Source organism: Chrysemys picta, chromosome 11, assembly GCF_011386835.1.
Source record: "Chrysemys picta bellii isolate R12L10 chromosome 11, ASM1138683v2, whole genome shotgun sequence".
NCBI lineage: Eukaryota > Metazoa > Chordata > Testudines > Emydidae > Chrysemys > Chrysemys picta.
The window spans coordinates 1,786,200-1,814,029 of NC_088801.1; the positions used below are offsets into that span (position 1 = coordinate 1,786,200).

The 27,830-nt window shown below is 65.1% G+C and overlaps 2 protein-coding genes across 12 annotated transcripts; one reads left to right on the forward strand and one right to left on the reverse strand.

Moving 5' to 3' along the window:
* On the forward strand, positions 1-14,361 carry GLB1L (galactosidase beta 1 like). 3 transcript variants are annotated; one of them, XM_065561348.1, is made up of 16 exons: positions 1-159; positions 637-809; positions 1,352-1,502; positions 2,261-2,321; positions 2,641-2,735; positions 8,962-9,142; positions 9,402-9,460; positions 9,780-9,901; positions 10,697-10,737; positions 11,172-11,290; positions 11,668-11,742; positions 11,818-11,907; positions 12,085-12,198; positions 12,616-12,747; positions 13,077-13,292; positions 13,534-14,361. In XM_065561348.1, exons 1-16 carry the CDS (start codon positions 106-108, stop codon positions 13,759-13,761), a joined length of 1,911 nt encoding a protein of 636 aa, XP_065417420.1. In that variant the 5' UTR covers positions 1-105; the 3' UTR covers positions 13,762-14,361. The 3 variants fall into 3 exon arrangements, with proteins under 3 accessions (XP_065417420.1, XP_065417421.1, XP_065417422.1); XM_065561349.1 differs by having other exon boundaries at positions 11,821-11,907; XM_065561350.1 differs by lacking the exons at positions 1,352-1,502; positions 9,780-9,901.
* On the reverse strand, positions 14,181-27,821 carry ANKZF1 (ankyrin repeat and zinc finger peptidyl tRNA hydrolase 1). Of its 9 annotated transcripts, none has more exons than XM_065561342.1 (17): positions 27,715-27,821; positions 27,151-27,278; positions 25,799-25,941; positions 25,237-25,346; positions 24,430-24,532; positions 22,341-22,543; positions 21,729-21,844; positions 21,027-21,180; positions 19,449-19,671; positions 19,036-19,137; positions 18,562-18,711; positions 18,261-18,392; positions 17,003-17,339; positions 16,391-16,502; positions 15,843-16,010; positions 15,634-15,704; positions 15,152-15,408 (listed from the first exon to the last, which is right to left on the reverse strand). In XM_065561342.1, the coding sequence occupies exons 3-17, from the start codon at positions 25,923-25,925 to the stop codon at positions 15,288-15,290; spliced, it is 2,229 nt and encodes a 742-aa protein (XP_065417414.1). In that variant the 5' UTR covers positions 25,926-25,941; positions 27,151-27,278; positions 27,715-27,821; the 3' UTR covers positions 15,152-15,287. The 9 variants fall into 9 exon arrangements, with proteins under 9 accessions (XP_065417413.1, XP_065417409.1, XP_065417410.1 ...); XM_065561343.1 differs by having other exon boundaries at positions 15,152-15,403; positions 15,632-15,704; XM_065561337.1 differs by lacking the exon at positions 15,634-15,704 and having other exon boundaries at positions 14,786-15,408.
* Between the last annotated feature and the right edge of the window lie 9 nt (positions 27,822-27,830).

A 27,830-nucleotide genomic window follows, 5' to 3' on the forward strand; every position in this document is an offset into this window, starting at 1 on the left:
GGGCCTGAGTCTAGGACCTGGAGGAAGCGCTGGGGCTGGGAGCTGCCAAGGGGGTCATGTGACGCTCCTGCTTCGCTTCTCCCGCAGCTGCTGGGAGCTGTGACCATGGGGCCCGGGGGCCGCGTCCTGCTGCTGGCCGCGGCGCTCCTGCCGCTGGAGGTGAGCCGAGCCGGGCAGAGCCGAGCCGGGCCGGGCCGGGCAGAGAGCCCGGGGGGGGCTGGATCTGCTTTGACAGAGCAGCTACAAGTCCTGAGACCCGGGTCTGGGTCTGTCCCCCCCCATCTCACCCCTGGTGGGGCTCCAGGACTCGGAGCGCCCTGCACCCCCCCCCGCCACTCCGGGCCCCCAACCCGGGCCGCAGCCCTGGGGGGCGTGACCCTGCCCAGGGCCGGGTAAAGCCCAGGGCCATCGCGCTGGTCTGGCATGTGGCTGCGTCCAACAACCATCCAAACCTGCCCGGCTCCAGCAGCCCCCCCGCCTGTCCCCCCCAGCCATGTCCCCCCCAGCCATGGGGCAGCAGGAGGCGTCTGCACCGTCCCTTCGATCCCCCACCCAGGGCGCCCCCCACGGTAACGCCAGCACCCCGGGGAGCGCGGCCGGCTGGGCCTCGTGTGCTCACAGCTCCCGGGGGGCCAGGCCTGCGCCGGCGCCCGCTCCTTCCAGGTGGATTACGCCCACGACTGCTTCCGCAAGGACGGCGCCCCCTTCCGCTACGTCTCGGGCAGCATCCACTACGCCCGCGTCCCGCGCCCCGCCTGGCACGACCGCCTCCGGAAGATGTACATGAGCGGCCTCAACGCCGTGCAGGTGTAGGTGACCCACGGGCTCCGGCCGGGCTCCCACGGGGAGGGCTGCCCCCAGGGCCGCAGGGCATCACTCACACGGTCTCTCCAGGTCACGGCTCTCGCCCTGGGGTCCCCGGTTCCTGCCCCCAAACCAGAGTCTCGTGCGGGGCCAGTGTGAGCTCCGGTCCCTGAGCCTGGGACTCTAATCCCAGCCCTGACCTGCAGCGTCCGGCGGTGACAGCAGCTCTGCGCTGGCTGTTGTGTTGGCCAGGCCCCACCAGCTGGGCCGGGGCTCACAGGGGACACGTGTCCCCCCCAGTGCGGCCAGTCGGCCCTCTGGGATCCGGAGAGTTAATGCACCGATAACCGGGTCAGGGCCCTCAGTCCTGCGCCACGCCGGGACCCGCATGTGTCCTTGGGGATCTCCCTGCTGTGCTGTGGTGCTCGGTCTTCGGCCACGTCCCGGGCCCCCCGAGGGCGAACAGACCCCCAGAGGCTGTGCCCCCCCCCAGGGCGTGCAGACCCCAGCGGCTGCTCCCCTCACTGCTCCTGACTCTCTTCCCCAGCTACGTCCCCTGGAACTACCACGAGCCGCTGCCCGGGGTCTATGACTTCTCTGGGGACCGAGACCTGGGACACTTCCTGAACCTGACGGCAGAGCTGGGCCTCCTGGTGATCCTGCGGCCCGGGCCCTACATCTGCGCCGAGTGGGAGATGGTGAGGGCTGGGCCCGGGCTGCTCTGCCCTGAGTCTGACCCCAGCCCCTGTCTGTCTGGCCCAGGCCCCCCACCTCTGCCCCTCACTCCCGACCCGCAGCCCCTGCTAGCCCGGCCCTGGGCTCCCCCCGTCCCCAGCTCTGCCGGTGCCCCTCACTCCCGACCCGCAGCCCCTGCTAGCCCAGCCCTGGGCTCCCCGTCCCCAGCTCTGTCGGTGCCCCTCACTCCCAACCCGCAGCCCCTGCTAGCCCGGCCCTGGGCTCCCCCCGTCCCCAGCTCTGTCGGTGCCCCTCACTCCCGACCCACAGCCCCCTGGTAGCCCAGCCCTGGGGTCCCCCCAGCTCTGCCGGTTCCCCTCACTCCCGACCCACAGCCCCTGTTAGCCAGGCCCTGGGCTCCCCCCGTCCCCAGCTCTGCCGGTGCCCCTCACTCCCAACCCGCAGCCCCTGCTAGCCCGGCCCTGGGGTCCCCCCAGCTCTGCCGGTGCCCCTCACTCCCAACCCGCAGCCCCTGCCAGCCCAGCCCTGGACTCCCCCCCCCCCCCCCTCCCCAACCAGCTCTGCCGGTGCCTCCCAACCTGAAGCCACCTGCTAGCCCAGCCCTGCCCCCCCAGCTCTGCTGCTGCCCCTGAATTCTGACCCCTTCATGGTGGGTCTGTGACGCAGGCCAATGAGACCTTCCTGCTCCTTCCACTTGACCCAGACCTGCCATGTCTCTGGGGACTGACGAGTCTCTTTCTCCTCTGGGCTGTTTCTCTAGGGCGGCCTCCCTGCCTGGCTGCTGTGGAAACCAGACATTGTCCTGCGCTCCTCTGACCCAGGTAAGGGGCGTCCCACAGGGACCAGCCCACCGGGCTCCTGCGCTCAGCCACACAGGGCCGCTTAGTTGGAGCCAGGACGCTGTGGGGCTCTGGCATTTACCTGCCAGTCCTCTCTCCATCCTTGGAGCCCCGAATGCAGAGCAGCTGGGCTCCTTCTCTTCCCCCTCCCTCCCCGCCGCCCCCTGGAGACGGGCATCAGCCTCCCACCCTGGGCGAGCTAGGAAAGGCTGGCGGGCTCTGCCAGCGCCCTGTGCCCTGCACACAAACCTCGGCAGGCTCCTGGATCTCACATGAACCCAGCTGCTGTCTCCGCTCCCAGATTACCTGCAGGCCGTGGATTCCTGGCTGGACGTCCTGCTGCCCAGGATCAAGCCCCGGTTGTACCAGAACGGAGGGAACATCATCAGCATCCAGGTGGGTGGGGTGGGGTGGGGGGCTCAAGGTCCCTTCCCTGGCTCACTGCTTCTTTCCCAGCCTATCTCAGCACCCCAGAGCTCTCTGTGCTGTCCCCCACAAAGCCCCCTGCAACCCCTATTGCTCTGGAGTCCCCTGTCCCCCACAGAGACCCCTGTCCCTGTGGTTACCTGCACAAAATTCTCTGTTACTCGCACTCTCTAGGATGTCCCACCCTTTCCCAGTTCCTAGGGCTCCAGGCGCAAGGCACCGAACTTTACCCCTCCATGGGCTCCAGGCTCTGCTCCTCTGGGCTCAGAGCACACACCCATTCCCTGTGGACTCAGGCCTTAATCTTTTGTGGGTTTAGGGGCTTTTACCAGTGAAAGAGCCTCACGCAGTAATATCCCACATCACCTCTATTTATTAACAATCCCCAACCCAGACGCACACGCTACACAGACACTGCTCACCACTCCCAGTCAGACAGATGAACTTTTCCCCGCTGGCCAGTCAGGATTAGGCCATCTGGGGGACTCCGGTTTCTGCCCAGTGTCATTGGCTGAGTGTTGGGGTCTGGCAGCTCTGATCTCGGGCTGTGTCCTGGAGTCGGTTCCCAAGAACTTCCTTTTGGACCCCAGTTTATAGAGTGAAACTTGAGTCCTGCTTAGCTGCACCTTAACCCATCCTTATACTAAAATGTTACTAACCAGTCCTAACATTGTAACAAAATTCTCTAACCAACCCTCCCCCACCACCTTAATTAACTGACACCTAGCTAAATTAATTATGTAACCGACAGAAACAATCCAAGAACCAGACAGATAAACAGTAGGGAAGTGGGGACCATAAAGATAAAACAAGAAAGAAATGAGGGTTTCACAACCACAACTGTTGATAAGAGGTTTCTTGCCAGACAGGCTGCTGTCAAACTAAGTTTTCTGTAACCAGCTTACGCTCAGTTTCTGTATCTGGGGATCGTGGGGCCATTCGGACGGGGTCTCCTCCTTCCCAGCCGGATCGTACATCGTTTAATGTCATTAGATGGGATGTGAGGAGGTGACTTCCTGCTTCTCCGCTAATGGCTGGTGCTCTCCTAATAGGGCTGCAGAGAAAGGCCTTAGGCCTTACACTGTAACCCCCATCGCTCTGGAGCCCCTGGCCCTGTAACCCCCCCCCCCCCGAGGCTGGGGCTGTGCAGGGGGAGCCATGCGTGGGGGGCACTGGGTGGGGGCGTGAACTGGAGCTATTAGCTAAAGCCTGCCCCTCCCCCCATCTGTCCATCTCTGGGACCTGGATTCACCTCTAGGGGGTGGAGGCAGGAACCATCCCCCAGCCATCGGGTGTAGGGGTCCCGGGCACTGAGCTCCTCAGAACAAGTGAGGGAGGGTCTGAAATAACAGGAGGGATACGGGGGCCTGCGGGTTGGGATCGAGGGGCACCGGCAGAGCTGGTGAGGGGAGCCCAGGACTCAGGTAGCAGGGGCCTGCGGGTCGGGATTGAGGGGCACCGGCAGAGCTGGTGGGGGGGAGCCCAGGGCTGGGCTGGCAGGGGCTGCGGGTCGGGAGTGAGGGGCACCGGCAGAGCTGTGGGGGGCTGGGCTAGCAGGGGCTGCGGGTCGGGAGTGAGGGGCATTGGTAGAGCTGGTGGGGGGGAGCCCAGGGCTGGGCTACCAGGGGGCTGCGGGTCGGGAGTGAGGGGCACCGGCAGAGCTGGTGGGGGGAGCCCAGGGCTGGACTAGCAGGGGGCTGCGGGCCGGGATTAAGGGGCACCGGCAGAGCTGTGGGGGGCTGGGCTAGCAGGGGGCAGCGGGTCGGGATTGAGGGGCACTAGCAGAGCTGGTGGGGGGAGCCCAGGACTCAGGTAGCAGGGGGCAGCGGGTCAGGATTGAGGGGCACCGGCAGAGCTGTGGGGGGCTGGACTAGCAGGGGGCTGCGGGCCGGGATCGAGGGGCGCTGGCAGAGCTGGCAGGAGGTGTCACGGAGTATTGGGGAACTCAGGGCCCTGCACCCCCGGCTTCCTGCGATTCACCATGACTCTCAGCCAGCCAGTAAAGCAGAAGGTTTATTTGGATGACAGGAATACAGTCCAAGACAGGTCTTGCAGGCACAGACAACAGGGCCCCCCTCAGTTAGGTCCAGCTTGGGGTCCCAGGGCATGCCAGCCCACCCCCTTGGGGGGTCAGAGCCATCTCTGCCTCCCAGCCATCTCTCCAGCCTCCTTCCAGCCTCCTTCCAGCACTCTGCCTTCAGCGACCCCTCCCACAGCCTTTGTTCAGTTTCCCGGGCCCCGGAGTCATCTGACCTCCAACCCCCTCCTGGGTTCTCATGTTACAAGCTCAGGTATGTTCCCTTGGGCCGGCTCCCATCCCCCGATGCAGACCATCCTAGTCACACTCCCCTGTCAGCATTCACACACCCCAGCAAGAACAGTCCCAGTTCGTCACATCTCTCCCCCCTTCGAGACCGAACTGAGCAGGGTCACTTTAGCCAGTGACCCGGGGAAGTTCGAACCTACCCCCGTTCCCATGGATGCCCCCGCATCCCTCCAGTTCCTTGGTGAGAATTACACCAGGCCCCTTCCGTTCCACGCCCCCCCTTAGGTCGGGGGTGCTTGATGGCACTCGCAGTTCGCATGTGGGAAGGTTTATGCGGCCTGTGCCCTTTTCCCACCCCCATACCTCTGGGGTTCCAACTGGGCTGTGGTCTTCTCCCAGCGCTCCAGTCTGGAGGTCTGTGCTTTGGGCTCTCTTGGTTTAGAGACGCCCTTTTAACCTTGGCCACCCTCTGGAAAGGATCCTTTATGCTGGGCAAGGGTCCTAAAGCTCTTTTCCCCTTGTCCCAGGCCTTCCTCCCCCTCTGACAGGGGTCACAGGATCCGCAGTACTGTCGGACAGTAACAAAGACCCCAGGCCAGTAAAAGCTCCGTAGCAGCCTCTGCTGGGTACGCCAGGTTCCCTGGTGCCCTGAGAGGGGAATGTCATGGGCCCGGCACAGCAGCTGGCGGCGATACTTCTGGGGTACCACCAGCTGCCTCCTGATCCCCCCTGACTCCATTTTCCCTGGGGGAGCCCATTCTCGGTACAGGAACCCCTTCTCCCACAGGAACCTTTTCCGGCCACCTCGTTCCATGGTCTGTACCGCATTGAGGTCGGCCAGGTCCCTTATCTTCCGCAAGGAGGGGTCTCTCTGTAACTCGGCCTGGAACTCAGCAGCTGGGACAGGGATGGCCACCTGCTCTTTCTCGCCCGCTGGGTCCGAAGCTGCAGCCTCCCTGAGCCGCGTCCCTGGGCGTTCCCTCCCCACCAGGTTAGGGTCCTGCGCCTCAGGCAAGGCACCCCCCCCAAGGCCAGGGCGTAGGGCCCCTCGCCGGCTCTGACTGCGGGTCACAACCAGTGCCTTTTGGGGGTTGCTTGGCCAGTTCTCCAGGTCCCCCCCCATCAATACCTCAGTGGGCAGATACGGGTGTACCCCCACATCCTTGGGGCCCTCCTTGGCCCCCCACTTCAGGTGTACCCTTGCCACGGGCACTTTGACTGGTGTTCCGCCCACCCCCGTCAGGGTCAGGTAGGAGTTGGGCACCACCTGATCTGGGGCCACCACCTCGGGCCGGGCCAGCGTCACCTCTGCGCCCGTATCCCAGTATCCATTGACCTTCCTCCCATCCACCTCCAGGGGAACAAGGTACTCTCTCCGGAGGGACAGCCCCGCGCCCACCGTATAAACCAAAAACCCTGAGTCTGGGGCATCCAGCCCCCTAGAGGAGCTGGCCTGGGGCCCTTCTCTCTCTTGAGCAGTTGATAAGCTGCCAGCCCCTCTTGCGTGAGAAGCCTGCCCCTCGTCCGTCTGGGCCTCTACCAAGTTAACCCTATGCGGGTTCGGTCTGCTCAGTCTGTCCTTGAGCTTGGGGCACTGGGCCCGAACGTGGCCTCTTCGGCCGCAGTAATAGCAGCTCATGTCCTGTGGGTCCCCTCGAGCCGGTCGGTTGTCCCTGACGCTGGGCATTCCCCGTGGGAGGGGATTCCCCATATTCCCTCTTTGGGAGGTCCCAGGGTGACTCTCTCTCTGCATCACGGCGGGCCTGTTCCTTTGGGGCTCCTCCCTGCCACCCCCTGACCGGCTCTTTACAAACTCATCAGCCAGCTGCCCGGCGTGTCGCGGGTTCTCTGGCTTTCTGTCCACCAACCACAGCCTCAGGTCGGATGGGCACCGCTCATACAGTTGCTCCAGTACCAGCAGTTTAATCAGGTCCTCCTTCGTCTGGGCCCCACCAGCCCACTTGCTGGCGTATCTTTCCATGCGGACGGCTAGTTGCAGATATGAGATCTCAGGGGTTTTATCTTGACTCCGGAACCTTCCCCGGTACATCTCAGGAGTCAGCCCAAACTCACGTAGCAGGGCCTTTTTGAATAGTTCGTAGTCCCCTTTCTCTGCCTCTCCCAGTTGGCGGTACAATGCCACGGATTTGGGGTCCAGTAAGGGGGTAAGGACCCGGAGTCTGTCCGCGGGATCAACCCGGTGCAGCTCGCAGGCCGTCTCAAAGGCCTCCAGGAAGTCATCCATGTCCTCCCCCTCCTTGTATGGGGCCATGATGCACTTATCAAAGCTCCGTGCAGTCCTGGGTCCCCCCTCACTCACCGCAGCCGGGGGTTCGCTGCCCCTCAGTCTCGCCAGTTCCAGTTCATGCTGACGCTGTCTCTCATTCTCCTGTCTCTGTCTCTCTTCATGCTGACGCTGTCTCTCTTTCTCCTCCCGTTCATGCTGACGCTGTCTCTCTTCATGCTGTCTCTGCTGTTCACGATCCTCCAGCTCCCTCAGTTTTAGCTCTTTCTCCCATTCCAGCCAATTCCGCTCCCCGGATGCCGAACGTCGCCGGGAGGCTCCTCTGCCGGCCGGCGGGCTTCGCCGGGGGGACCCCCTGCTGGCCGGGGGGATCACGGCGCCTTCGGTATTTGCTGGGCTCCTCCCCACCCTTCCCCTAGGCATAGGAAGGAGGGGTCTCGGGAAGCCCTCAGCAGCCGGCTGACCACTCCCAGCTGGGACAGACACTGGTGCCTGCGCTGCATTTGCCAGGCTGCTTCCCTGAGACACAGGGATCAGTTCATTCGCGCGATCTTCCGCCTCCAGCTGGGCGATGAGCTGTTCTTTGGTGAGCCTCCTAATGCGCAGCCGCCTCTGCTTGCACAGCTCCACCAGGTCGCTCTTAAGCCGCTTGGCATACATCTTCCTGCTGGCCACTCACCGGCCTGTGTGCTCACAGCTCCCCACAGTTCCCAGGGGGACCCCTAGTGTGCCAGCCCTTCTCGAGGTCACCACCTCTCTGCCAGGGTCGAGCTGCAGACTCCTCCGCCCCTGGGACCACTCGCTGCGATCCCCCCAGGGGACCCTGTTACTGCAAAAGTCCTTCTCGCTGGTCACACACTCCCAGGGGTAATAACCGTCTCTCTCCCACTCTTCAGCGTGCCTGGTCCCCGTCAATCCCCCTTCGTTTTACTGCTCCCCAGTCACTTACTGCAGGAAGCGCCGTCCACGGGGTGCAGTAGATCCCACCGCTGCCACCAGTTGTCACGGAGTATTGGGGAACTCAGGGCCCTGCACCCCCGGCTTCCTGCGATTCACCATGACTCTCAGCCAGCCAGTAAAGCAGAAGGTTTATTTGGATGACAGGAATACAGTCCAAGACAGGTCTTGCAGGCACAGACAACAGGGCCCCCCTCAGTTAGGTCCAGCTTGGGGTCCCAGGGCATGCCAGCCCACCCCCTTGGGGGGTCAGAGCCATCTCTGCCTCCCAGCCATCTCTCCAGCCTCCTTCCAGCCTCCTTCCAGCACTCTGCCTTCAGCGACCCCTCCCACAGCCTTTGTTCAGTTTCCCGGGCCCCGGAGTCATCTGACCTCCAACCCCCTCCTGGGTTCTCATGTTACAAGCTCAGGTATGTTCCCTTGGGCCGGCTCCCATCCCCCGATGCAGACCATCCTAGTCACACTCCCCTGTCAGCATTCACACACCCCAGCAAGAACAGTCCCAGTTCGTCACAGGAGGCTAGCCGGGGGGGAGGCCATGGAAGGCCAGGATCTGGGGCCAGCAGGTGAAGTGAGTGAAGTGCCCTGGGGCTGGCAGAGCAGCGGCCGTGGGGCTGAGTGGGGGGGACTCGTCCCGTCTCTTGGCCGGGGCCGTGCAGGTCGACCCTCCCCGCAGCGGCGGCCCAGGGTCTCACGGTGCCGCCCCCTCATGGCCGCCTGCCCCGCAGGTGGAGAACGAGTATGGGAGCTACTCCGCCTGCGACTACGACTACCTGCGTCACCTGCTGGCCGCCTTCCGCGCCCGGCTGGGGCCCGACGTGCTGCTCTTCACCACCGACGGCAACAGCGCCGCCGAGCTGCGGTGCGGCACCCTGCAGGGGCTCTACGCCACCGTGGACTTCGGGCCAGGTGCCCCTGGGCGGGGGCTGGCTCGGGCAGGATGGGGGGGCGCTGGCTTAACTGGGGGGAGCAGGATGGCGAGGGGGGCTGGCTCAGACGAGGGGCAGGACGGCAGGGGGGAGGCCTGGCTCGGATGTGTGGGCGGGACAGAGGAGGGGCTGGCTCAGACGGGGGGCAGGACGGTGTGGGGGTGGAGGGAAGGGGGGCTGGCAGCCAGCCCGATGGGGGCACGGGACCCTGCACTGACCTGCCCCCTTCTGTCCCCCAGGCCCCAACGTCACAGCCGCGTTTGCCCCTCAGCGACTCTATGAACCCAAGGGACCTCTGGTGAGAGTGGGCCCCCGTGGGCCGTGGGGGGCAGGTGCTTGGGGGGTTGGTTGTGGCAGGAGCTCTGTGCTCAGAAGGGCTCTGGGGGATGTCGCTCTGGGGCATGGACAGGCTCTGTGGGGGGGCGTAGGGGGCTCCGTGGGGCACAGGGGGTCTGGGCAGGGGGCTCTGGACTCCCTTGTCTCAGAAGCAACTGCTGCAGGCTCAGTGCTGGGGGGCGGCGCTGCCCGGTGCCTGGAGCGACTCCCTCTGGTGGCTGCTGGGTGTGGGGGGCCCTGGCTGGCTGCCGGGGCTGTGGGTAACGGCCCGTCTGCCCCAGGTGAACTCGGAGTACTACACGGGCTGGCTGGACTACTGGGGAGAGCCGCACGCCGGCAGCAGCCCCGCGCAGGTGGCTCAGGGTCTCCAGGACATGCTGCAGCTGGGAGCCAACGTCAACATGTGACTGTCCGGCCGCGTGGGGGGCTGGGCTGGGGGGCGGCCCTGGGCGGGTTGGCTGCTGCTGGATCCCAGCGGGCGCCAGGCCCCGGTTCCTCTGCCCAGGGCTGCGTGGGGAGGTTCTGTTGGGTCCGGCCCCAGGGCTGTCGTGCTGGAGTGAGGGGGGAATTGAGCTACCAGGGCTGGGGGGCCAGGGCCATCCACTTCTGGGGTTTGGCCAGCCCCACATGTGCTGCCCTCGGCACTGGGGTTCAGCTGGCCCTGCCCCAGGGGACCCCATGCGGCCGGAGCTCTGGGGCTGCTGCCCGTGGTTCCCCATCTCTGTGACACGCCCAGCACCCAGGTGTCCCCTGGCTGAGCCAGGTGCCAACCTGGCCGTGCAGGTTGGTGCCACAGCCCTGGCACGATTCTGGCCCCCGCTCCCTGCACGGGAATTGGCAGCAAAGGGCCCCGGGGCTCCCCCAGGCTGGGGAGAGGAGCTCCCCCTTCCCTGCCCCACGCAGGAGGCCCCAGTGCAACCCGTCCTCTCCTTCCTGCCTCCCCTCTCCCGCACCCCAGGCCCGCTCCCGGGGGCGCTCTCTGTCCCATGCTCCCATGAGGCTCTGGCCCTTTCCCTTGGGCAGTAGCCGGTTTACATGGCTGGCTGCATTTGGTGATTTCCAGCCCACGGTGGGAACTGGGGAGTCCCCGTGGAGTCAGGCCGGGTGGGCTCAGGAAGGAGGGGGGTGTCTGCGCTAGCCGCTGGGGGCTGGTGGGGCCGCGCTGGGCTCTGATGGCCGCCTCTGGGTTATCATGTAGGTACATGTTCCAGGGGGGCACCAACTTCGGCTACTGGAGCGGTGAGTCGTCGTCCCCCTGCCCGTGGGGAGCAGAGGACCCATGGAGGGCACAGGGCTGGCGGGTGCTGCCTGGCGGGTCCCTGCAGGGCTGTGGTACCTGGGCATTCGCCCATCCTACTGGGGCCTGGTCTAGCTAGCCCCTTCTCTGCCCATCCCCGGGGTGCTCTCTGCTGTCAGCAGTGCTGCACGGGGGCTCCTGTGGCCCATGCCAGCACCGGCCCCCATCCTCCACGAACGCGCCAGGCCACGGTCCGTGTGGTTTCCGTGTCGCAGGCCAGGCCCCGTTCCCACGGAGCTCCCAGCAGCCCCTGGCCCTTGCCCCCATCTCCCTCGGCTTGCCAGACTGCAGGCCCCGAGCCAGTGGGGGGCATGGCAGGGCCCAGGAAGGGGCACGGCAGGGCCCAGCCGTGGCTCACTCCGCCTGCCTTGGCCAGGTGCCGACTACAAGGGCCGCTACAAGCCAGTCACCACCAGCTACGACTACGACGCGCCGCTCTCGGAGGCAGGCGACCCCACCGCGAAGCTGTTTGCCATCCGGACGGTCATCAGCAAGGTACTGAGCCCAGCGGGCCGGGGGGGAACCACCCTCGCCATCGCCTGGCACCTCGCGGAGCCCCGGGCAGAGCGCAGAGCCGGCGCTGCTGCCTGTGTCAGGGGCAAGGCTCTGTCCTGCCAGCCCCAGCCGTGCCAGCACCGTAATGCCCTGCTCGCTGCAGGGACAGCAGGGGCGAGGGCGGCTCTGCCCTGGCAGGGCAGAGGGAGTGGGGTGCCCCCTGGCGGGTGCCCTGGGTTAATGACTCTGAGCCCAAAGAGCTGGGGTGCCAGGCACAGCTCCGGCTCTGGCCCCCTGCCCCCCTTCCATGGCATCTGCAGCGGGGGCCATGCCCCTGACCCAGCCTGGCCGGCTCCTAACGGGGGTTTGCTGTTCAGTTCCAGCCCCTGCCTGAGGGTCCGATGCCGCCCGCCACCCCCAAGTACGCCTACGGCCCCGTGCCCCTGCGGAAGGTGAGTGGCTGCCCTGGGAGCTGCCCCCCTGCCCCGGGAGGCCCCCACCCACCCTGCCCCTCTTCTCTCTTGCAGCAGGGCGAGGTGCTGGAGCTGCTGGACGTGCTGTGCCCCGGCGGGCCCATCCGGAGCCGGTTCCCCCTCACCTTCGAGGCCGTGAAACAGGTGAGGGGGCGGGGTGGGCACAGGGTCCTGGCGCCAGGCTCCTCGCCTGTGCCAAGGCTTTCCCTGGGAAGGAAGGAGCTGGGCCTGCTGCAGACGGGAGGCCCTGGAGAGGGTTTCCCATGGGCAGCCCCTCGGCCCCCTGCGCCCACGGGGCTCTCACCCTCCGCTCTGCTGCAGGCTCATGGCTTCGTCCTGTACCGGACGCGCCTGCCCCGGGACGTCTGGGATCCAGCCCCTCTGAACTCCCCTCCCAACGGCGTCTGCGACCGCGCCTACGTGCTGCTCAACGGGGTGCGTACCGTCCTGCTCCTGGGCCCCGGGGGGCAATGCCCAGCCCCTCTCTGTGCAGCGGGGGGGTTAGTGCCCGTGGGGCGGAGGGGCTGGCAGTGCTGGAGGCAGCCTGGGGTGGGGGCTGTGCCACCCTGCACTTGGCCCCCGGAGCCTGTTGGCCTTTGCCCTGGTCCCATCTCCGCTATGGGGTGGATCTGGCGGGGGAGGGGAGGGGCGGTTGCTTTCGCGTTCACCCCACAGGGTATCCACTTGGGAGGGAGACCTGGGAGCTGGGGAGAGTCCGTCTGGTCGCTCGCCTGTCCCGGTGTGTGCAGGGAGTGGGGGGGGCCCAGACCGGCCCTGGAAGGCTGGCACCGAGGGACTTTGGGGGAGGGGAGGCTGGTGCTGACCCAATTCCCCATGCCTGCCTGGCGCCAGGAGTACCAGGGGAGGCTGGAGCGCGACGGGCAGACGACACTGAACGTCACAGGCCAGGCTGGCGCCACACTGGACCTGCTGGTGGAGAACATGGGCAGGATCAACTTTGGTGTGAACGCCAGCGACTTCAAGGTGAGGGGCGGGACGGGAGGTGGGCGCGCTGCTGCCAGGTGCCCCCTGAGCTGGGCATCCTCAGTGCCTGCCGCCCCTGCAGAACTAGGGAGGGGCTGGGCAGGGATGGGGCAGCAGCTGGTGGAGCAAGGCATGGAGCAGGGCTGGGCAGCCTCCCCAGGTGGCAGCCCCTCCTGGCATGGCCCTGCGCTGCCTCTGGACGCCGGGGAGCGGGGTTCGCTCTGGGCGGGGAGCAGTGGGGATGGGGCAGCCAAGGGGAGAAGGGGGGCAAGCCCACGGGCAGGGCCGTCCGCTCCCTCCCCACTGGTCTCCTGTCCCCGTGTTCGCAGGGCCTGCGCCAGAATCTCTCCCTGGACTCGGCACTGCTCAGCGACTGGCTGATTTACCCCCTGGACGTGGACTCGGCTGTGACGCGGGGCTGGCCCCCGCCCACCCCCCAGGCTGAGGGGAGCAGGGCCAGGCTGGGGCCGGTTCTCTACACTGGGGCCTTCCAGACCCCTGGCATCGCCTGGGACACCTTCGTGAAGTTCCCCGGCTGGAGCAAGGTACCGCTGAGGGCAGGGGGGGCTGGCTGGGGCCTGGCTTGGTGGGCAGTTCTCCCACTGCGACGTCACAGCCGCTCGCTCCCCACGGCCGCGCGGGGGGAGAGGGGGGAAGAGATCGGGGGAGAGGGCACCAGGCGGGTGTTTGGGGTGGAGGCAGCGGGCAGGGGGATGGGAGGCAGGGAGGAAGTGTGCCAGGCTGAGAATGCCCCCCCACACTCATGGCCTCTCTCTGCCCCTCCAGGGCCAGCTCTGGATAAACGGCTTCAACGTGGGCCGGTACTGGCCGGCCCGGGGCCCCCAGCAGACGCTCTTCGTGCCTGGCTCGCTGCTGAGCGCCTCGGCCCCCAACAACATCACCCTGCTGGAGCTGGAGGGGGCCCCCCCCCGGCCCTTCGTGCTGTTCCTGGACCGGCCCCTGCTCAACCAGACCGTCAGCCCCCAGGCTGGGACCGAACTGCCACCTCCCTAATGCACCCCCCGGTGCCTCCTGGGCCCCACGGGCTCCCCCAGCCCAGGGCCCTGGCACAACTGGCTACAGCGCAGGTGCCTTTGGACATCCTCCCGTGCCTTGGCGATGCCCAGATCTCCTGGCCCCACCGGGCGTGGCCAGCCCAGCCAGCAGGGGCGGGGGAGTCCTGCCGGCTGAGCCGAGCCCAGGGGCTGTGGGTGCGGGCTGCCCCCACCCTCACTCACAGGGCAGGGCCAGGGCCCTTTGCAGCCGCAGAGGAGGGGGACAGCCTTGCTCCTGGTGAAGTAGCAGGTACTGGCTGGGCCAGCCCCCAGCGGGCAGAGCCTGTCCCTCTGCCAGCGGCAGAGCCCGCCTGTAGCCCCTTGGGACGGGCAGGTATCCGTCCCAGCCCCGGCGCCCCACCGAATGGAGACACAGAGTTCACTGCCTGCAGCTTGCCCTTTATTGCCAGGTTTGGGGGGCGTTGTGGCCGCTTGCCGGGGTGGGGGGCAGAGGCAGCAATGCCAGGGGAGCCGGTTTCCTGCCTGCTGGCTCCCGCCCCCCAGGCTGGGCACTGGGGGATACATTTTATTACCCGTTAAAGCAAAATCTTGTGCCTTCCCTGCCCTGTCCGGTGTGTTCTGTCACCCTGGCGTTGCGCCCGCCCCAGCGTGGTTCACAGCAAACCTCATGGGCCCTGAACAGCTCGGACTGACCCTGGGGGGGCGCCGGCTGAGCTGCCCTGAGCCAGAGCCTGGGGGCACTCAAGGGCCAGTGGGGGGCTTGCTCAGAGTCCTGGGGTCAAGGTACCGGGCACCCGTCTGCAGCATGGCTGCCAGCATGCAGGGGGTGACCAGGGCCTTGGGCACGGGGGGCTATATTACTTCCCCCCCTTCGCCAGGTCCAGCAGCAAGGGCAGCTGGAGGCTGGACTGAGCTGCGGGGGCAGTGGCCCGACTCAGTCACTTCAGCTCCCCCGGGCCTGGAGCGGGCGGGGGGCCAGTGCACCCCTGGGAAAGGGGAGGACTCACGGGTGGCAGGCAGGGCCCAGGGTGCTGCAGCGAGCTCCTACCCAAAGCAATGAGCTGCTGCCCATGGGGGCGCTGTTCTGAGCCAAGCTGCCCATCATTAACCACCCCCTCCCCGGCTTGTGGGCCACCCAGCTGCCTGGCCCCAGGAGCTGGAGCCCTCAGGCGGTTCGCACAGCACAGGGCAAGGCGGCCTGGTCCCTCCTCCATCGATCCACCAGCCACGCTGCCCCCAGCTGCAGCCTGCTCCCCCTGCCCCCACCCAGGGCCCTGCCCCTTGTGGTACTGATGCTCCCGCCCAAGGGGGGGTGCTCGTCCCCCCACCCAACCCATCCTGTGCCATGAGCCCCTTCCCCTCGAGGCGGGGGCCTGGGCAGGGGCCTGCCCCCTGGGCTGGGAAGGAGGCTGGGACTCAGGCTCAGCCCCCTGGGAGTGCCCAGCACCTCCCCCTCCCCCCCAGCAGGCGACTGTCTGTTTCCACATGTGGCAGCCCCCTGGCTTGGCCGGCCTGGCGCGGGCGCTAGGTGGGGCCGGCGCGGCCCCGGCGGTGGGTCTGCAGGCAGCCCGTGGAGCAGAAGGAGAAGTCGAGGTAGTGGAAGGGGATCCGGCCCAGCAGGGACTCCCCGCACTGCCAGCAGCGCCTGCACAAACCAGAAGGGACAGCATGGGCAGGGGGCTGGGGGCCAGTCCCGGTCCCTGCCAGCAACTGGAGAGGGGATCTGGCAGCCCCACAGGGGAACGGTGCCTCCCCGCATCTCCTCCCCCCAGTGCCTCCCCGGTGCCCGCCCCGCATCTCCTCCCCCCGGTGCCTCCCCGGATACCTCCCCCCCAGCCCACAGCAGGTTCAGTGCCCAGGGCCCCGTTACCTGTGGTTGGCGAGAGCCGCGCCCCTGTCCGGCAGCTGGGCAGCCAGTCTCCGCTCGGCAGCGAGGGCCCTCTGAGGAGCAGAGAGCCGGAGCCTCAGTGAGTGGGGTGAGCCCTGGGGCCCCGGCTGGGTCTGAGCCTGAGCAGGCAGAGAGCCGGGGCAGGGTGCCCCCCATGGGGGAACGGGGTGTCCAGGCGCCCCAGGCCTCACCTTCTCTCGGTCTGGCAGGGCCGCAAAGCGCCGCTTCTCCTCCTGCTCCTGCGCCAGCCGCTGCTGCTGCTCCCTCAGCTCCTGCGCCCGCTGCTTCCGCTGCGCTCTCTGCGCCCGCTGCTTCTCCAGCCGCCTGGCCTCCATCTCCGCCGTCAGGGGCCCGGGCACCTGGGGCAGGGCGGGCTCTGTCACCCTGGGCAGTGGGGGGGGAGGGGGAGGTCCTGGCAGCCCCTCCCTGTCTCTGCTAACAGCCCCCACAGCTGCTTGTACCAGACGGGGGCTGAGTTCCTCGCTTTTACGCAGGGGCCTTAACACTATGGCCCCTCCTGGCTCCTCGCACGGCTCCCTCCCCCCAGCTCAGAGCGGGGCAGGTGCAGCCGAGGGGCAGGGCCTCAGAGTGCGTGAGGGGGACCAGCAGGCTGGAGCCAGATTGGTGCTCCCCAGAGAGGGCTCAGGCACCCCGGGGTGGGGGGATTTGAGCTCCCCCCAGCTGTCCTAAGGTGCCAGGGAGGGATCTCCGGGCTGGAAGGGCAGCGGGAGGCACCCACCTTGGCCTGCCCGTAGTCGTACTTGGCTGGGTGATCCACCATGAACTTGCGGAAGACGTTGCGTGTCGACTTGTCGGCAGAGACACAGTACGGGGGCCGCTCCTGCCAGTCCCTGGGAGCCAAGCGGAGAGCGGCTCAGGGCCAGGATAGGCCAGGGCTTGCTGCTTCCCTCTGGCAGGCTGCCCCCCCCCTGCAGAATGGGTGGCCCCACGAGCCAGCCAGGCCCCCTCGGGGCCGCTGAGTCCTGGGGAGAGCTGGGAAGGGGACCCCGCCCAGCTCCCAGACCAGCCCACCCACCCAGCTTGCTAGATGCCCTGGAGCAGGGGAGGGATAGCTCAGTGGTCTGAGTATTGGCCTGCTACCCCCAGGGTTGTGAGTTCAATCCTTGAAGGGGTCACTTAGGGATCTGGGGCAAGGACTGGACTCAACAACCTTTTCAACTGGTCCCTTCCAATTCCATGATTGATAGATAGAGAGAGATGTACCTATTTTTTTTAAACAGGCTGCAGGCAGAGGGCAGCTTCCCACAGGCCCCCGGGCCCACCAGCAGGGCCAGGGCCAGCCTTAGGGGTGGGTGACCGCCCAGAGCACTGGGCTCGGGCGTGGCTGTACCTGAGCGCAGGGTCGGCACCAGCCTCCAGCAGCAGTCGCACAGCCGCCCCCTTCCCTGCCGCAGCCGCCACGTGCAGCAGGGTGAAGCCGGTGCCGTCGATGGGCTCGCTGAGCAGCGAGAGGAGCCCAGGGGTTGCCCAGGGGGCTGCGCGATTGGGCTCCGACCCCTCACTCTGCACCCTGCCAGGGTGGCCTTGGGGCTGCCCCATGGCACCATCCTCGCTGCCTGCTGGGGGTGCCCCGCTCTCTGCCACACCCAGGAGGCGCCGCAGCGTCCCCACGTCCCCCGTCTTGCAGGCCGTGAACAGGGCGTCGCGGAGCTGGCCCAGGAGTGTTTCTGGCAGGAAAGGACAGATGAGATCAGAGCCAGCCCCAGGGCCCCCCCGGCCTGAGCAGCACAGGCGCACTGCCTGAGCCAGCTCCTCCCCCACCCCAAAGCCAGGAATTCCCCCAGGGAACAACCTGCTCGGGGACCCGCAGCGTCTGACCCCTGTGCGGCACTCACCAGAGTGCGCCCCCCTCCCGTCACCCCAGGTGAGGCTAAAGCGTGCTCCAGGGTGGCACCAGGCCGGATGTGAAGCCGGCGAGAGAGGAGACGCTGTGGTTAACGACCTGCCGGGTTAGCGAGGTGCACCAGCTTCTCGTTTGTCAGGCCACTGGCTCTGCCTGTCTCGGCCGGGCTCTCCCCCAAGAGGTGACAGCCCCTGATCACCACCTCTCCGTAAGGGACGCAGACAGCGCTCCCTACAGGTCTCAGTGCAAGGGGCCGTCAATCATTTCTGGGGCTCCTCTCTGCACCGCTCCGGTTTTTCCACATCCTACTTAAAATGTGGACCCCCAGAACTGGACACAGGACCCCAGGGTCAGGCTCCCCAGGGCCGTGTACAGAGGTAAAATCCCCTCCTCTCTGCCCAGTTCACACCCCAAGGCTCACATTAGCCCTTCGCTCAGCCATTTACCACTGACCCCCCCAGTCCTTTCCTGAGGCCCAGCTGCCAAGATACAGCCCCCACTGCACGGCGTGGCCTGCAGCCCTCGCTCTAGGGGTGGGCCTTTCCAGCTGCCTGTATTTCAGCGCAGGCTGGGTGATCCGGATCGCTCTGTTCGGTCACCGCTCTGCCTCTTTGGCTCCCCAGCCCCTGCTCGCACCCAGCAGCACGTGGGAGGGTGCAGGGGGAGGGGCGGCCTGAGCCCACGTAACCCCAACGTGGCACACGCGGGCAGGGCAGAGACAGCAGCACGGCCCGGCCTGACTTACCTCCTTTCCCCCAGGGAGCAGGCTCTGCCCCAGGCCCTTCCTGAGGGTCTGCCACCGTCTCTGCTCCCGGCTGGGGTGCTGAGCCCTCGGGCTCTTCCTGGCCTCCTGGCCCCTCGGCGCGGGCCCCTGCTCCTGGAAGGGCCGGGAGAGGGATAGAAACACAGCCCGGGGCCAACACCTCCCCGCCATCCCGGGGGCGTGCAGCTGCCCCCTGCCCCCAGGGCAAAGGCAGGGAAGCCAGCAGCTTCCACCTGCTCATACACCCCCCCCCCAAACACCCCCACGTTAGCCCCGTTCTCACCTCTCCCCACTTTGTCTTTCTTCCTCCTCCTCTTGCGGCTTCGCTTAGGTGTCACCTCAAACTCCCGGAGCTGCAGCGTGCTCAGCGTCACCTCCACCGTCTCCAGCTCCCCAGCCTGGCTCTCCTCCTCCTCCTCCTCCTGCGACGGGGCTTTGGGGGAGACAGGTGGGAGTGGGGCTGGTGGGCCTGCCCAGTGCGCTCTGCCAGAGAGGCCCCACCCCTTCTCTGCAGGGGAGGTGGGGACGATTGCCCCCCAGCCTGTGCCCTGCAGCAGCGCACTCTTACGGGGTGCCCAGATGCCTGGAACCTGCTGTCCCAAGGGGACCCACAAGGCTGGGGCACAAACAAGAGGCAGCTGCTGCCACACAGGGTCCAGTGCTGGGCACCTTCCCCCATCCAGGAAACCCCCATGGGGGTGGGGGGCGAGTCAGCCGGTGCCCTCCCCACCCGCTGGCGCCCTTCCCCCTCACTCACTGCTGGCGTCACTCTGCTGGGGCTCTTCCACCCGCGCACACGGCACTTTCCTCCAGCCCTTCCGGGGGGAGCCAGCGAGATCCGCCACCGCTGTGTCCTTCCCTGCGGGACAGGAGCCTTGGGTCCATGGGCCCCGCAGAGACCATCCCCAGACAGAGTCAAGAGCAGGGAGCCACCCCCCCCCATAGCACATGGGGCAGGGCAGGTGCTGCAGACAGAGTGGGAGGGGGCATCCCTGGGGGAGGAACCCACTGCCCCCCACCGAGGTGAGTTCCTCTGAAGTAGGCAGCTTGGCACTGCCACCCTGGCCTGGGCAGAGTCTAGAAGCAATGCCAGCCTGGCCTGGTGGCCAGGGGAACAGGCCGCTCACACCTCGCCCCCCAGCACCAGTGTCCCCATGCCCCAGTTCTCACCATACACCTGCAGGGTGGCCAGGGCCGCGTGCACCCGCAGCACCTCCCTGAAGGTGGCTCTGCGGGTGCTGAAGGGGATGTTGCAGACGCGGGGGTCGTCTTTGTGCAGAGGGGCGTTCTTGCTGCTGAAGAGCAGTGCCCGGTTGGCACGGGGGGCACGCAGGAAGATGCGCTGGGCTCCCTGCAGATGCTGCGCCCAGCCGGCCAGTAGGTCCTGGATGTCCTGGGGGTGGAAGGAGAGGGATCACCGCTAGCTCCCGGGCCCCACCTGCCCTGCACTGGGGTATGGCCAAGCACGGCCAGCCCTGCGCAGTTGTGGGGTGCTGGGGTGGGGACAGGGACTCCGGGGATACGGCTGTACAGCTTAGGGGTTCTGATATTATCAAGGCATCAGTCTGGTGCTCGCTGCATCGTGGAATACCAGGGTGTATGTGCAGGATCCCCCCCATGTGCTGCCTGTCGGCACCCCCCAGCCTAGGGACAATGGGGACTCGTTAACCTTAACGACTGCTCTGATGCCTAATGGGTACGCGAAGGGGCTTGGCTGAAGCCAGGCGCAGGTTTTCTCCACAGCTGCTTTGGAGAGTGGGCACTTCCCAGAGGCAGAGGTGACCCAGCAGGGTTGAAAAGGACTCCTGGGGAGAAGCTTTGGAGAGAGACCCAGGAAGACGGGGCAGGAGAGGCACAGGGACAGGCCGGTTTTGCAGCGGGGGGCCTGGTGCAGCAGTGGGACCATCCGAGGACTGCGAAAGCAAGCTGGCCATGGCGGGGAGGGCGCCGGCCTGGACACGAAGCCAAGCTCTGCAGCAGGACCGCGGCCCTACAGAGCGCGCTGCAGCGGGGAGAAAGATGTGAGGAGGGATTATCGGTTAGGTCTAGAGCTGGGCATTTCTCGTGCTGTGAAGTGAAGAGCAGGGGTGGAGTAGGATCCTGTGTGGGGTGCATGGGGCGACCCCAGAGCGCCCGGCCCATGGAGGTCTGCCAGGGGCGGAGTTTAAGCGATGGGGCACGTCTGAGGGGCCCGGGATGTCTCAGCTCTCGGGAGGGGGCACTAGAGAGGGGTCTGCATTTCCATTGTGCGCCGGACACCCCAAGCCAGGGCAGCGTCCAGCCTGTTCAGATGCCAGCATTTGAATCCCTCACAGCAGCCGGGTCAGCGCCAATAAGGGAGCCTAGCTAGAGCTGTGACATGCGCCCGGCAGGCTGGCCTGGGATCGGGGGGGGGTGTGTTATCCCTAAATGCCCCTCTCAGGCACTGCCGGAGAGCCTGGGGCGGGAGCACCCTGGGGTGGGGGAGAGGGATCCCAAGCACAGGGGCACCCATCTCATGCCCCAGCCCCTAAGCAGGGGGACTGAAAACCAGAGTGGCATCCCAGTGGGGAGCACTGTACCAGCCCCCCCGCCAGGCCCCACGTGCCCTCTCCATCCCCACTCCGAGGCGCCTCAGCCATAGGACACCCGGCGCCAGCTGCAGCCAAGGCCTTGGAGGGGTTGCTCTTGGCCTAGGCAGCCCCCACCCAGAGGCTGCCCCAGCAGCGAGGGCCCCATCCTGAACTGGGCCTGTGCGCTAGCCCCCACCTTGAGCAGAGCCGCCTCGTTGTACCGCCGCAGCGAGGCGCCGGCCGATTTGGGCATGGAGGCCTGGCCCTGGGCATCGCGCAGTCCCTGCGCCGTGCCCCGGCGGGCACGCACCGTGTACCGGTGGAAGGTCTTGTGATCCAGCACCTCAGGCCTGGGGGAGAGAAACCTCAGAGTGGGCCAGGGCAGCAGGGCGGGGACCCTCGTTGCCATGGGGGAATAGAGCCAAAGCCCCACTCGGTGAGGGCGGGCCTGGCCGCGGGTCTGTGCAGCACACGCTGGGCTGGGTGTCAGGACTCCCGGGTTTCTTCCCAGCTCTGGCACCGACTCACTCTGGGACCCGGGTGAGCCCCTGCCCCTGCCATAGCCTCCGTACAGAAGGGAAATGAACACTCCTCTTCCAGCCAGAGCAGTGCCAGCTTCGGGGGACGGACAGGCACAAGAAGGGAACCCCAGGAGCTGCTGCTGCTGCCAGGGGCCCGTGAAGGCCGTGGCAGTGCCACGTGTCCCTGGGGAGAGGAGAGGCGCCTTCTGGGCCAGCCCCCACAAGCAGACGGGGGGCAAGGGCCCATTGACCACATCCCCAGGGGCAGACATCCCCAAGCCACAGAGCACTCCTTCCCACGCCAAGGCCCGCATAGGACTCTGCCCGCTGGAGCAGCAGACCCTGCCCCAGCCCCAGGGCCAGCCTGGGACACTCACCCCCTGAAAACGGCTCCTGCAAAGTGTCCACCGCCTATCATCAGGATAACCCAACAAGTGCCTGCGCCCAGGCTCTGCAGAGATGCCACCAGCTCTGCCTGCTGCTCACCACCGCCCTGGCACAAGGAAACCCTCCTGTTAGCAGCCTGGTGGCACACACCCTCCCTGGCCATCAGCTGCCTCCCCTGTTGGAGCCATTAGCAGGGGCTCTGCAGGCAGTGGGGGAAGGGGCAGTCTGGGGGCTGACCCACGGGGCAGGGCTTGGGCAGGGAGCAGGGGTTGCCCCTTGCGGCTGAGGCCAGACAGGCAGCAGCTCCCGTCTGAACAGGGCTCATCAGGCACCAAGTAAAGCCTTGGTTCCATCCGGATGAGCTGGGCCTGGGCCCCACCCCCCGCACCTGGGCAAGGATCCTCTGGCAAGCAGCTAAACCCAGACCAGATCTCGACAGAGCTGGCGCCCGGCTCCCCTGCACACGCGTCCAGCTGCCCGCGGGATCACAGGGCAAGGAGGGGTCGGGGTCCCAGCCAAACCCCGCTTGCCGGCCCGACGGCTATCCCAGACCTCTGGCAGGTCACTGGGGATGGGCCCAGCACTGCCGGGCCGTCACTTGCCTTCTTACTACCCAGCACACAGCGGTAGGCAGAGAGCAGCTGGCCCTGGGAGTTGTGGAACAGGACCTTAGCCGAGCGGGTGCCTGGGCGATGGCTCTGCTGGTCACTCCCCGGGTCGCCGTGGCCTCGGGGAGAGAGCAGATCGGACTCGCTGCCGGAATCGGAGTAATCAGAATCGGACCCAGAGATGCTGGAGACGTCACCTGCAAACCGGGCAGGAGGGGGACAGGGGTGTCAGATGCTAAGGCGCCCAAGGAAGGCACAAGTCCTAAAATGAAGAGGAGGGAACAACTCCCAGTCCACTAGGATCACAGAGCCACCTCCTCCACGTCCCAGCTGGAGACCTCGAGATCCCCCGAATGTCACCTGCCCCCTTTCGCCCCCCCCCCCCCCCCCCCAGCCTTCTAGGTCACGTGCGATGGCCTCTCGCAGCCCAGCCAACACAGTCAGATGGGCTGTGTGGAGACAGCCCATCTGACGCTCCAGGGGTAGCGAGCCAGGCGGATGCTGTGGAGGGAGGGCGCCGTGTTATGGGGTGCAGCAGGATCCTGGGGTGGGGGAGGAGCGAGTGTTTGAGGGAGGAGACATCTGCAGAACCTACGGTTCTCACTGAGGTACTGGCCCATGGCCTGGCCCCACTTGACAGGTCAGAGCCAGCCAGCTCCAGAGGGCGGGAGGGGCTAGAACCAACCTCACCACAAAGAGCATCAGAGCAGCCAGACTGGGTCAGACCAAAGGTCCATCCAGCCCGTTATCCTGTCTGCCGACAGTGGCCAATGCCAGGTGCCCCAGAGGGAACGAACTGAACAGGGGATCCTCAAGTGATCCATCCCCGTCACCCATTCCCAGTTTCTGGCAAACAGAGGCTAGGGACACCCTCCCTGCCCAGCCTGGCTAATAGCCATTGATGGACCTATCCTCCATGAACTTATCTAGTTCTTTTTTGAACCCTATTATAAGCTTTGCTTTCACAACATCCCCTGGCAAGGAGTTCCACAGGTTGAGTGTGTGTTGTGTGAAAAAATACTTCCTTCTGTTTGTTTTAAACCTATTAATTTCATTTGGTGACCCCTAGATCTTCTGTTATGAGAGGGAGTAAATAACACTTCCCGATTCACTCTCTCCACACCAGTCATGATTTTATAGACCTCTATCATATCCCCCTTGGTCGTCTCATTTCCAAGCTGAAAAATCCCATTCTTATTAATCTCTCCTCATACGGCAGCTGTTCCTTCCTCCTAATAATTTTTGTTGCCCTTTTCTGAACCTTTTCCAAGTCCAATCTCTCTGTTTTGAGATGGGGCGACCACATCTGCACACAATATTTAGGGTGTGGGCGTCCCATGGATTTATACAGAGGTAACATATGATAGGACATGACAGGACCTGAACTCATCCCAGAGGAGCTTCCCGCATGGGGCAGGCAAACAAAGGGACTCGGGAAGCCGGCAGCTGCTGGGGAGAAGGTAAGTGTGATTGGTGCTCAGAGCTTCTCCACCTGGTCAGGTGCCACCAGAGAGGCTTCCTGCTGCCTACGTCCCTGCTGAAGGGCTGTGGTGATGGGGCGTACCACACATTGGATGCCCCCGCCACATTGTCACCTCTCCATCCAAAGAAGGCATCCTCTTTGGGGAGAAAAAAGCAGTGAGTTTAGACCTCCAAGAGCTGCCTAGAAAGGCCACCCCTAGGCTCAGCTGCTAGTGGAAGCAACAAGAATTGATCCTCCGGCAGGTAGAAAGGCCAGGAGTGGGCAAAACCCAATCAGGGCCCAGCAGGCAAGATCAAAACAGCTAGCTGCCTCCTCCAGTGGCCAGTTCTGGGTGAAGCTAGGACGGGGAGGAAGGAAGGAAGGAAGGAAGGATGGATGGATTGCTCCCGCTGATACCAAAGGCTGGGCTGGTCTGGTCTGGTCAGGGGCCTAACCCCAACTGCACCTTTGGACTGAGCCCGTGACAGATTGTTTTATGTTGCAGAATTTACAGCACAGGTGACACCTGGAGTTGGATATCAACTGATAATTGCTTCGTGTGGCACTCCGCCAGCTCAAGCGAGCCCATGACAGCAGCCCTTCCCATCTGTCTCCCCTCACCTGCACGGGTCTTCTCCTCGAACTCCTCTGCCGCGAGTGCCCGGCGCCCCAGCAAACGCTGCTTCAGGTTGAAGCGGTGCCAGTCCAGGCGGTAATGCTCAGTCTGGGGAGGAAACGGAGTGAGAAGGGGCATCCCATACGGATGCTCCCCCAGGTCAGATGGATGGAAGCGCGCCAACCCACGCCCCGGGACTGGACAGCGCGGAGGTCCCCTCAGCCACATGCCAGCCTGCCGGGGACTTGCCAAAAAAGCAAGGCAGCTTCTGCTGATTTCCATGTCCCGGTCACTTGGTTAGCTAATGCCCTTACTGCCAAGTTCCCACCCTGCCCCCAGGGCTGCAGAGACACGGCCCCAGCTTTATAAGAGACGGTCTGAGCCCCTGGGCCAGGGCTTTGCCGCGTGCGGAAGCTGGTAATGTGGCTATGCCAGAGCACCCAGACCCTGCCCAGCTGAGAGCTGCAGCCACAATTTACCAGGGGCCTGAGGAATGCACTTGACTGGACTGCAGCCTCCCTCCTCCTGTGGGTGCGGCTGATGGAGACTACAAATCCCAGCATGCAATACTCCACCTTGTGCCAGGTGGTAAGCCCAAAACGGAGCACTGCATTTCAGGACCAGTAGTCTCTGGGCTGCATCTCCACGGATCCAGGCCACAACTACAGAGCCCCATGGTCCACATTTTGGCCATTCACATACCCATTTCACAGCAGCCTGCTTCCCCAGCTCCCTGCTCGCTCACAGCGCTGCCTGCTGGTGGCAATGGAAAACACCACCCATCCGCCTCCACCCCTCAGGCTGCTGCCTACCTGCTCCTCCCTGCTGTCAAACTCCCGGGAGCAGGATGAACAGCACATCCGGTCCGATATCTCTGGGACCCCACAGGCTCTCTCCTCCCCATCGCCCGCCACTGGCTTCTCTGAAAGAGGGAGAGGAACTCAGGGAAGATATGCCACTTCCATTGGAGTGGGACAGAGGGCTCTAAGACAGACAGATCACTCCAAAGTGTGGCTAGAGCAAAGGGTGAAGAGTTAGTTTGACTGTTCCTGACTCTGCCACTCACTTGGTGCATGGCCCTGGGCAAGTTACTTCACCTCTGTGCCTCGGTTTCCCCACCTGTAATACAGGGATGATACCGACCCACCAAACAGGATTAGTTTCAGCGTGTGAAGTGTTTTGGGCTCCTCAGGCTGAAGGCTCTTGACTGGGGCAAAGCAGCTCACAACCAGAGCCCATCACACCACCAGGCCCCAGAGAGTAGGATACCCCCTAGGGTTGGACTGCTGTGAAATCAATCCCCCCACTGGACACTCTCCCTCCAGGAAGCCCCTTGGCTGGCTCTACTGCCCCTCACTGGCTTTTAGACGCTACCTTGCGCTATGGCATTCGAGTCTGTGGACGGCACGTCCTCTGAAAAGCCATTGACGAGGGAGAGTCCGTGCAGGAAGGTGGGGTCCTGGGCAGCCTCGAACACAGACCTGACCTCGAGGGGCTGCATTGTTTCCAGCAGGAGTCTGAAGAAGGAATGAGAGTGAGGTACAGACAGGCTCCTGTGACTTGGCACCTGTGACCTGGTAGGAGCATCATGCCTTGGAGCAGACAGTGGATGTGCACATGGGCCATGGCCAGCCTGCTCCACCATGGGCGGTTGTGCCGCCCCATTAGCTAGGGGGAGCTGGCAGTGCTGCTCTTGGCGATGGAGGTCCCCCTCCAGGGCAGGGCCGTGGCTTTGGAGCAAAAGGTCCCAAGTTCTAGCCCTGCAGCCATGTGACCGCCTGGCAAGCCTGCCACGGACACCAGGCACCAACCGCACCGTGAGGCCAGCGCCCCACCGCAGACTCTCGGATTTCTGAGTAAGAGAATGCTCACATGGCAGGATGTTTTCTTCCAGTCACACAGGAGTTACCCCCGCCCTGAACAAAGGAATGTGGTTCCTCCACCAGGCAGCTAATTACAAAGTAATTTCAAAGACAATGAGAATTCATTGACACCTCAGATAAACAAAGCTGTCAAGCTAACAAGAGACAGGAGCCTACACTCCAGCAGGGAAGAGAAACTTCATCGGACATAGAAAGGGTGGGAGTGAAACCCTCAAACAAACAACTAAATCAACTAGAAAAATAATGAGGAGTCCTTGTGCCACCTTAGAGACTAACACATTTATTTGGGCGTAAGCTTTTGTGGGCTAGAACCCACTTCATCGGCTTAATTTTATATTGAAATCCTGTCAGCCACCCCGGGCGTGACCGGGGCTCCAGCTGTCAGCCCAGGTGGCTGCTCTCCTGCTAGCCTGGGAAGTGGGAGAGGGGACCCCACTGCAGTGCCCCCCCCCGGGTCTGGGGAGGGTGAAGAACCATAAGGAGCAGAGGTGAGACTGGGGGCTGCAGTGAGGAGGGGGAGGGCTGATGGGTGGGGGGCTGTATTGATGGGGGTTCTGGGCAGATGGGGTGAGTGCTGGGAGGGTGAAATGAGGGCCGTGGGAGGCAATGGGGGAGGGAGACTGAACTGAGGGGAGTTGAAGGGGGGTTGGGTGGGGAGAGAACTGGGGGAGGGGCTGGGGGACAGGATAAAGTGCTGGGCAGGAGACAGCAGATGGGGGGTGAGAGCTCCTGCAGCCGGGTATCAGGGGGTAGCCGTGTTAGTCTGTCGCCACAAAAACAAGGAGGAGTCCGGTGGCCATGTCCGCCCATGTGGGGGAGCAGGCGACACGAATTGTCCCTCACCTGCAGCTTGGGAAAGGGGGGCGGGGGGCAAGACCGGCCAAAACCACACAATTGAATCCGGGTTAAATGTCACGATTTGGGGGCCAATCTCCGGGTTTCTGAGGGTCCGACGCACGATTCTCGATCTCCTGAAGGTGACAATGGGGTTAGAGGGGTCAGCGCAGGCCACCGTGGGTCATTGACTGCCCAGCAGGGCCTGGGGGATCCCACACACCCCCATTGGCCAGGGGAGCCAGGGGATCCTGTCCCCCCATTGGCCAGGGGATCCCCCACCCCCCCCCATTGGCCAGGGCAGCCGGGGGATCCCAGCCCCCCCATTGGCCAGGGGATCCCACACACCCCCATTGGCCAGGGCAGCCAGGGGATCCCGCCCCCCCATTGGCCAGGGCAGCCAGGGGATCCCGCCCCCCCATTGGCCAGGGCAGCCGGGGGATCCCATTGGCCAGGGCAGCCGGGGGATCCCTCCCATTGGCCAGAGGATCTCGCCCCCCCCCCCCATTGGCCAGCCCTTCCCGGCCATACCCCCTAGGGGCGCGGGGAGCCCCAGGCGGGGGCGGCGCTCACCTGTCCCGGGGGCAGCGCCGAGGGACGCGCCTCACCCGGACGCGAAGGACAGACGCACCGGACGTCACATCCGCCCCCCTACGGAGCGCCGTGGAGGACAACCCCGTCGCCCCGCC

Coding starts and splice junctions, on each gene's coding strand:
- GLB1L (XM_065561348.1), top strand. CDS start 106: ATGGGGCCCGGGGGCCGCGTCCTGCTGCTGGCCGCGGCGCTCCTGCCG. Junction 810..1,351: donor GGCCTCAACGCCGTGCAGGT/GTAGGTGACCCA, acceptor TCTCTTCCCCAG/CTACGTCCCCTGGAACTACC. Junction 1,503..2,260: donor TCTGCGCCGAGTGGGAGATG/GTGAGGGCTGGG, acceptor CTGTTTCTCTAG/GGCGGCCTCCCTGCCTGGCT.
- ANKZF1 (XM_065561337.1), bottom strand. CDS start 25,925: ATGCAGCCCCTCGAGGTCAGGTCTGTGTTCGAGGCTGCCCAGGACCCC. Junction 21,845..22,340: donor GTGTGCTGGGTAGTAAGAAG/GCAAGTGACGGC, acceptor TCCTTGTGCCAG/GGCGGTGGTGAGCAGCAGGC. Junction 16,503..17,002: donor GGTGCCGACCCTGCGCTCAG/GTACAGCCACGC, acceptor CTTGGCTCCCAG/GGACTGGCAGGAGCGGCCCC.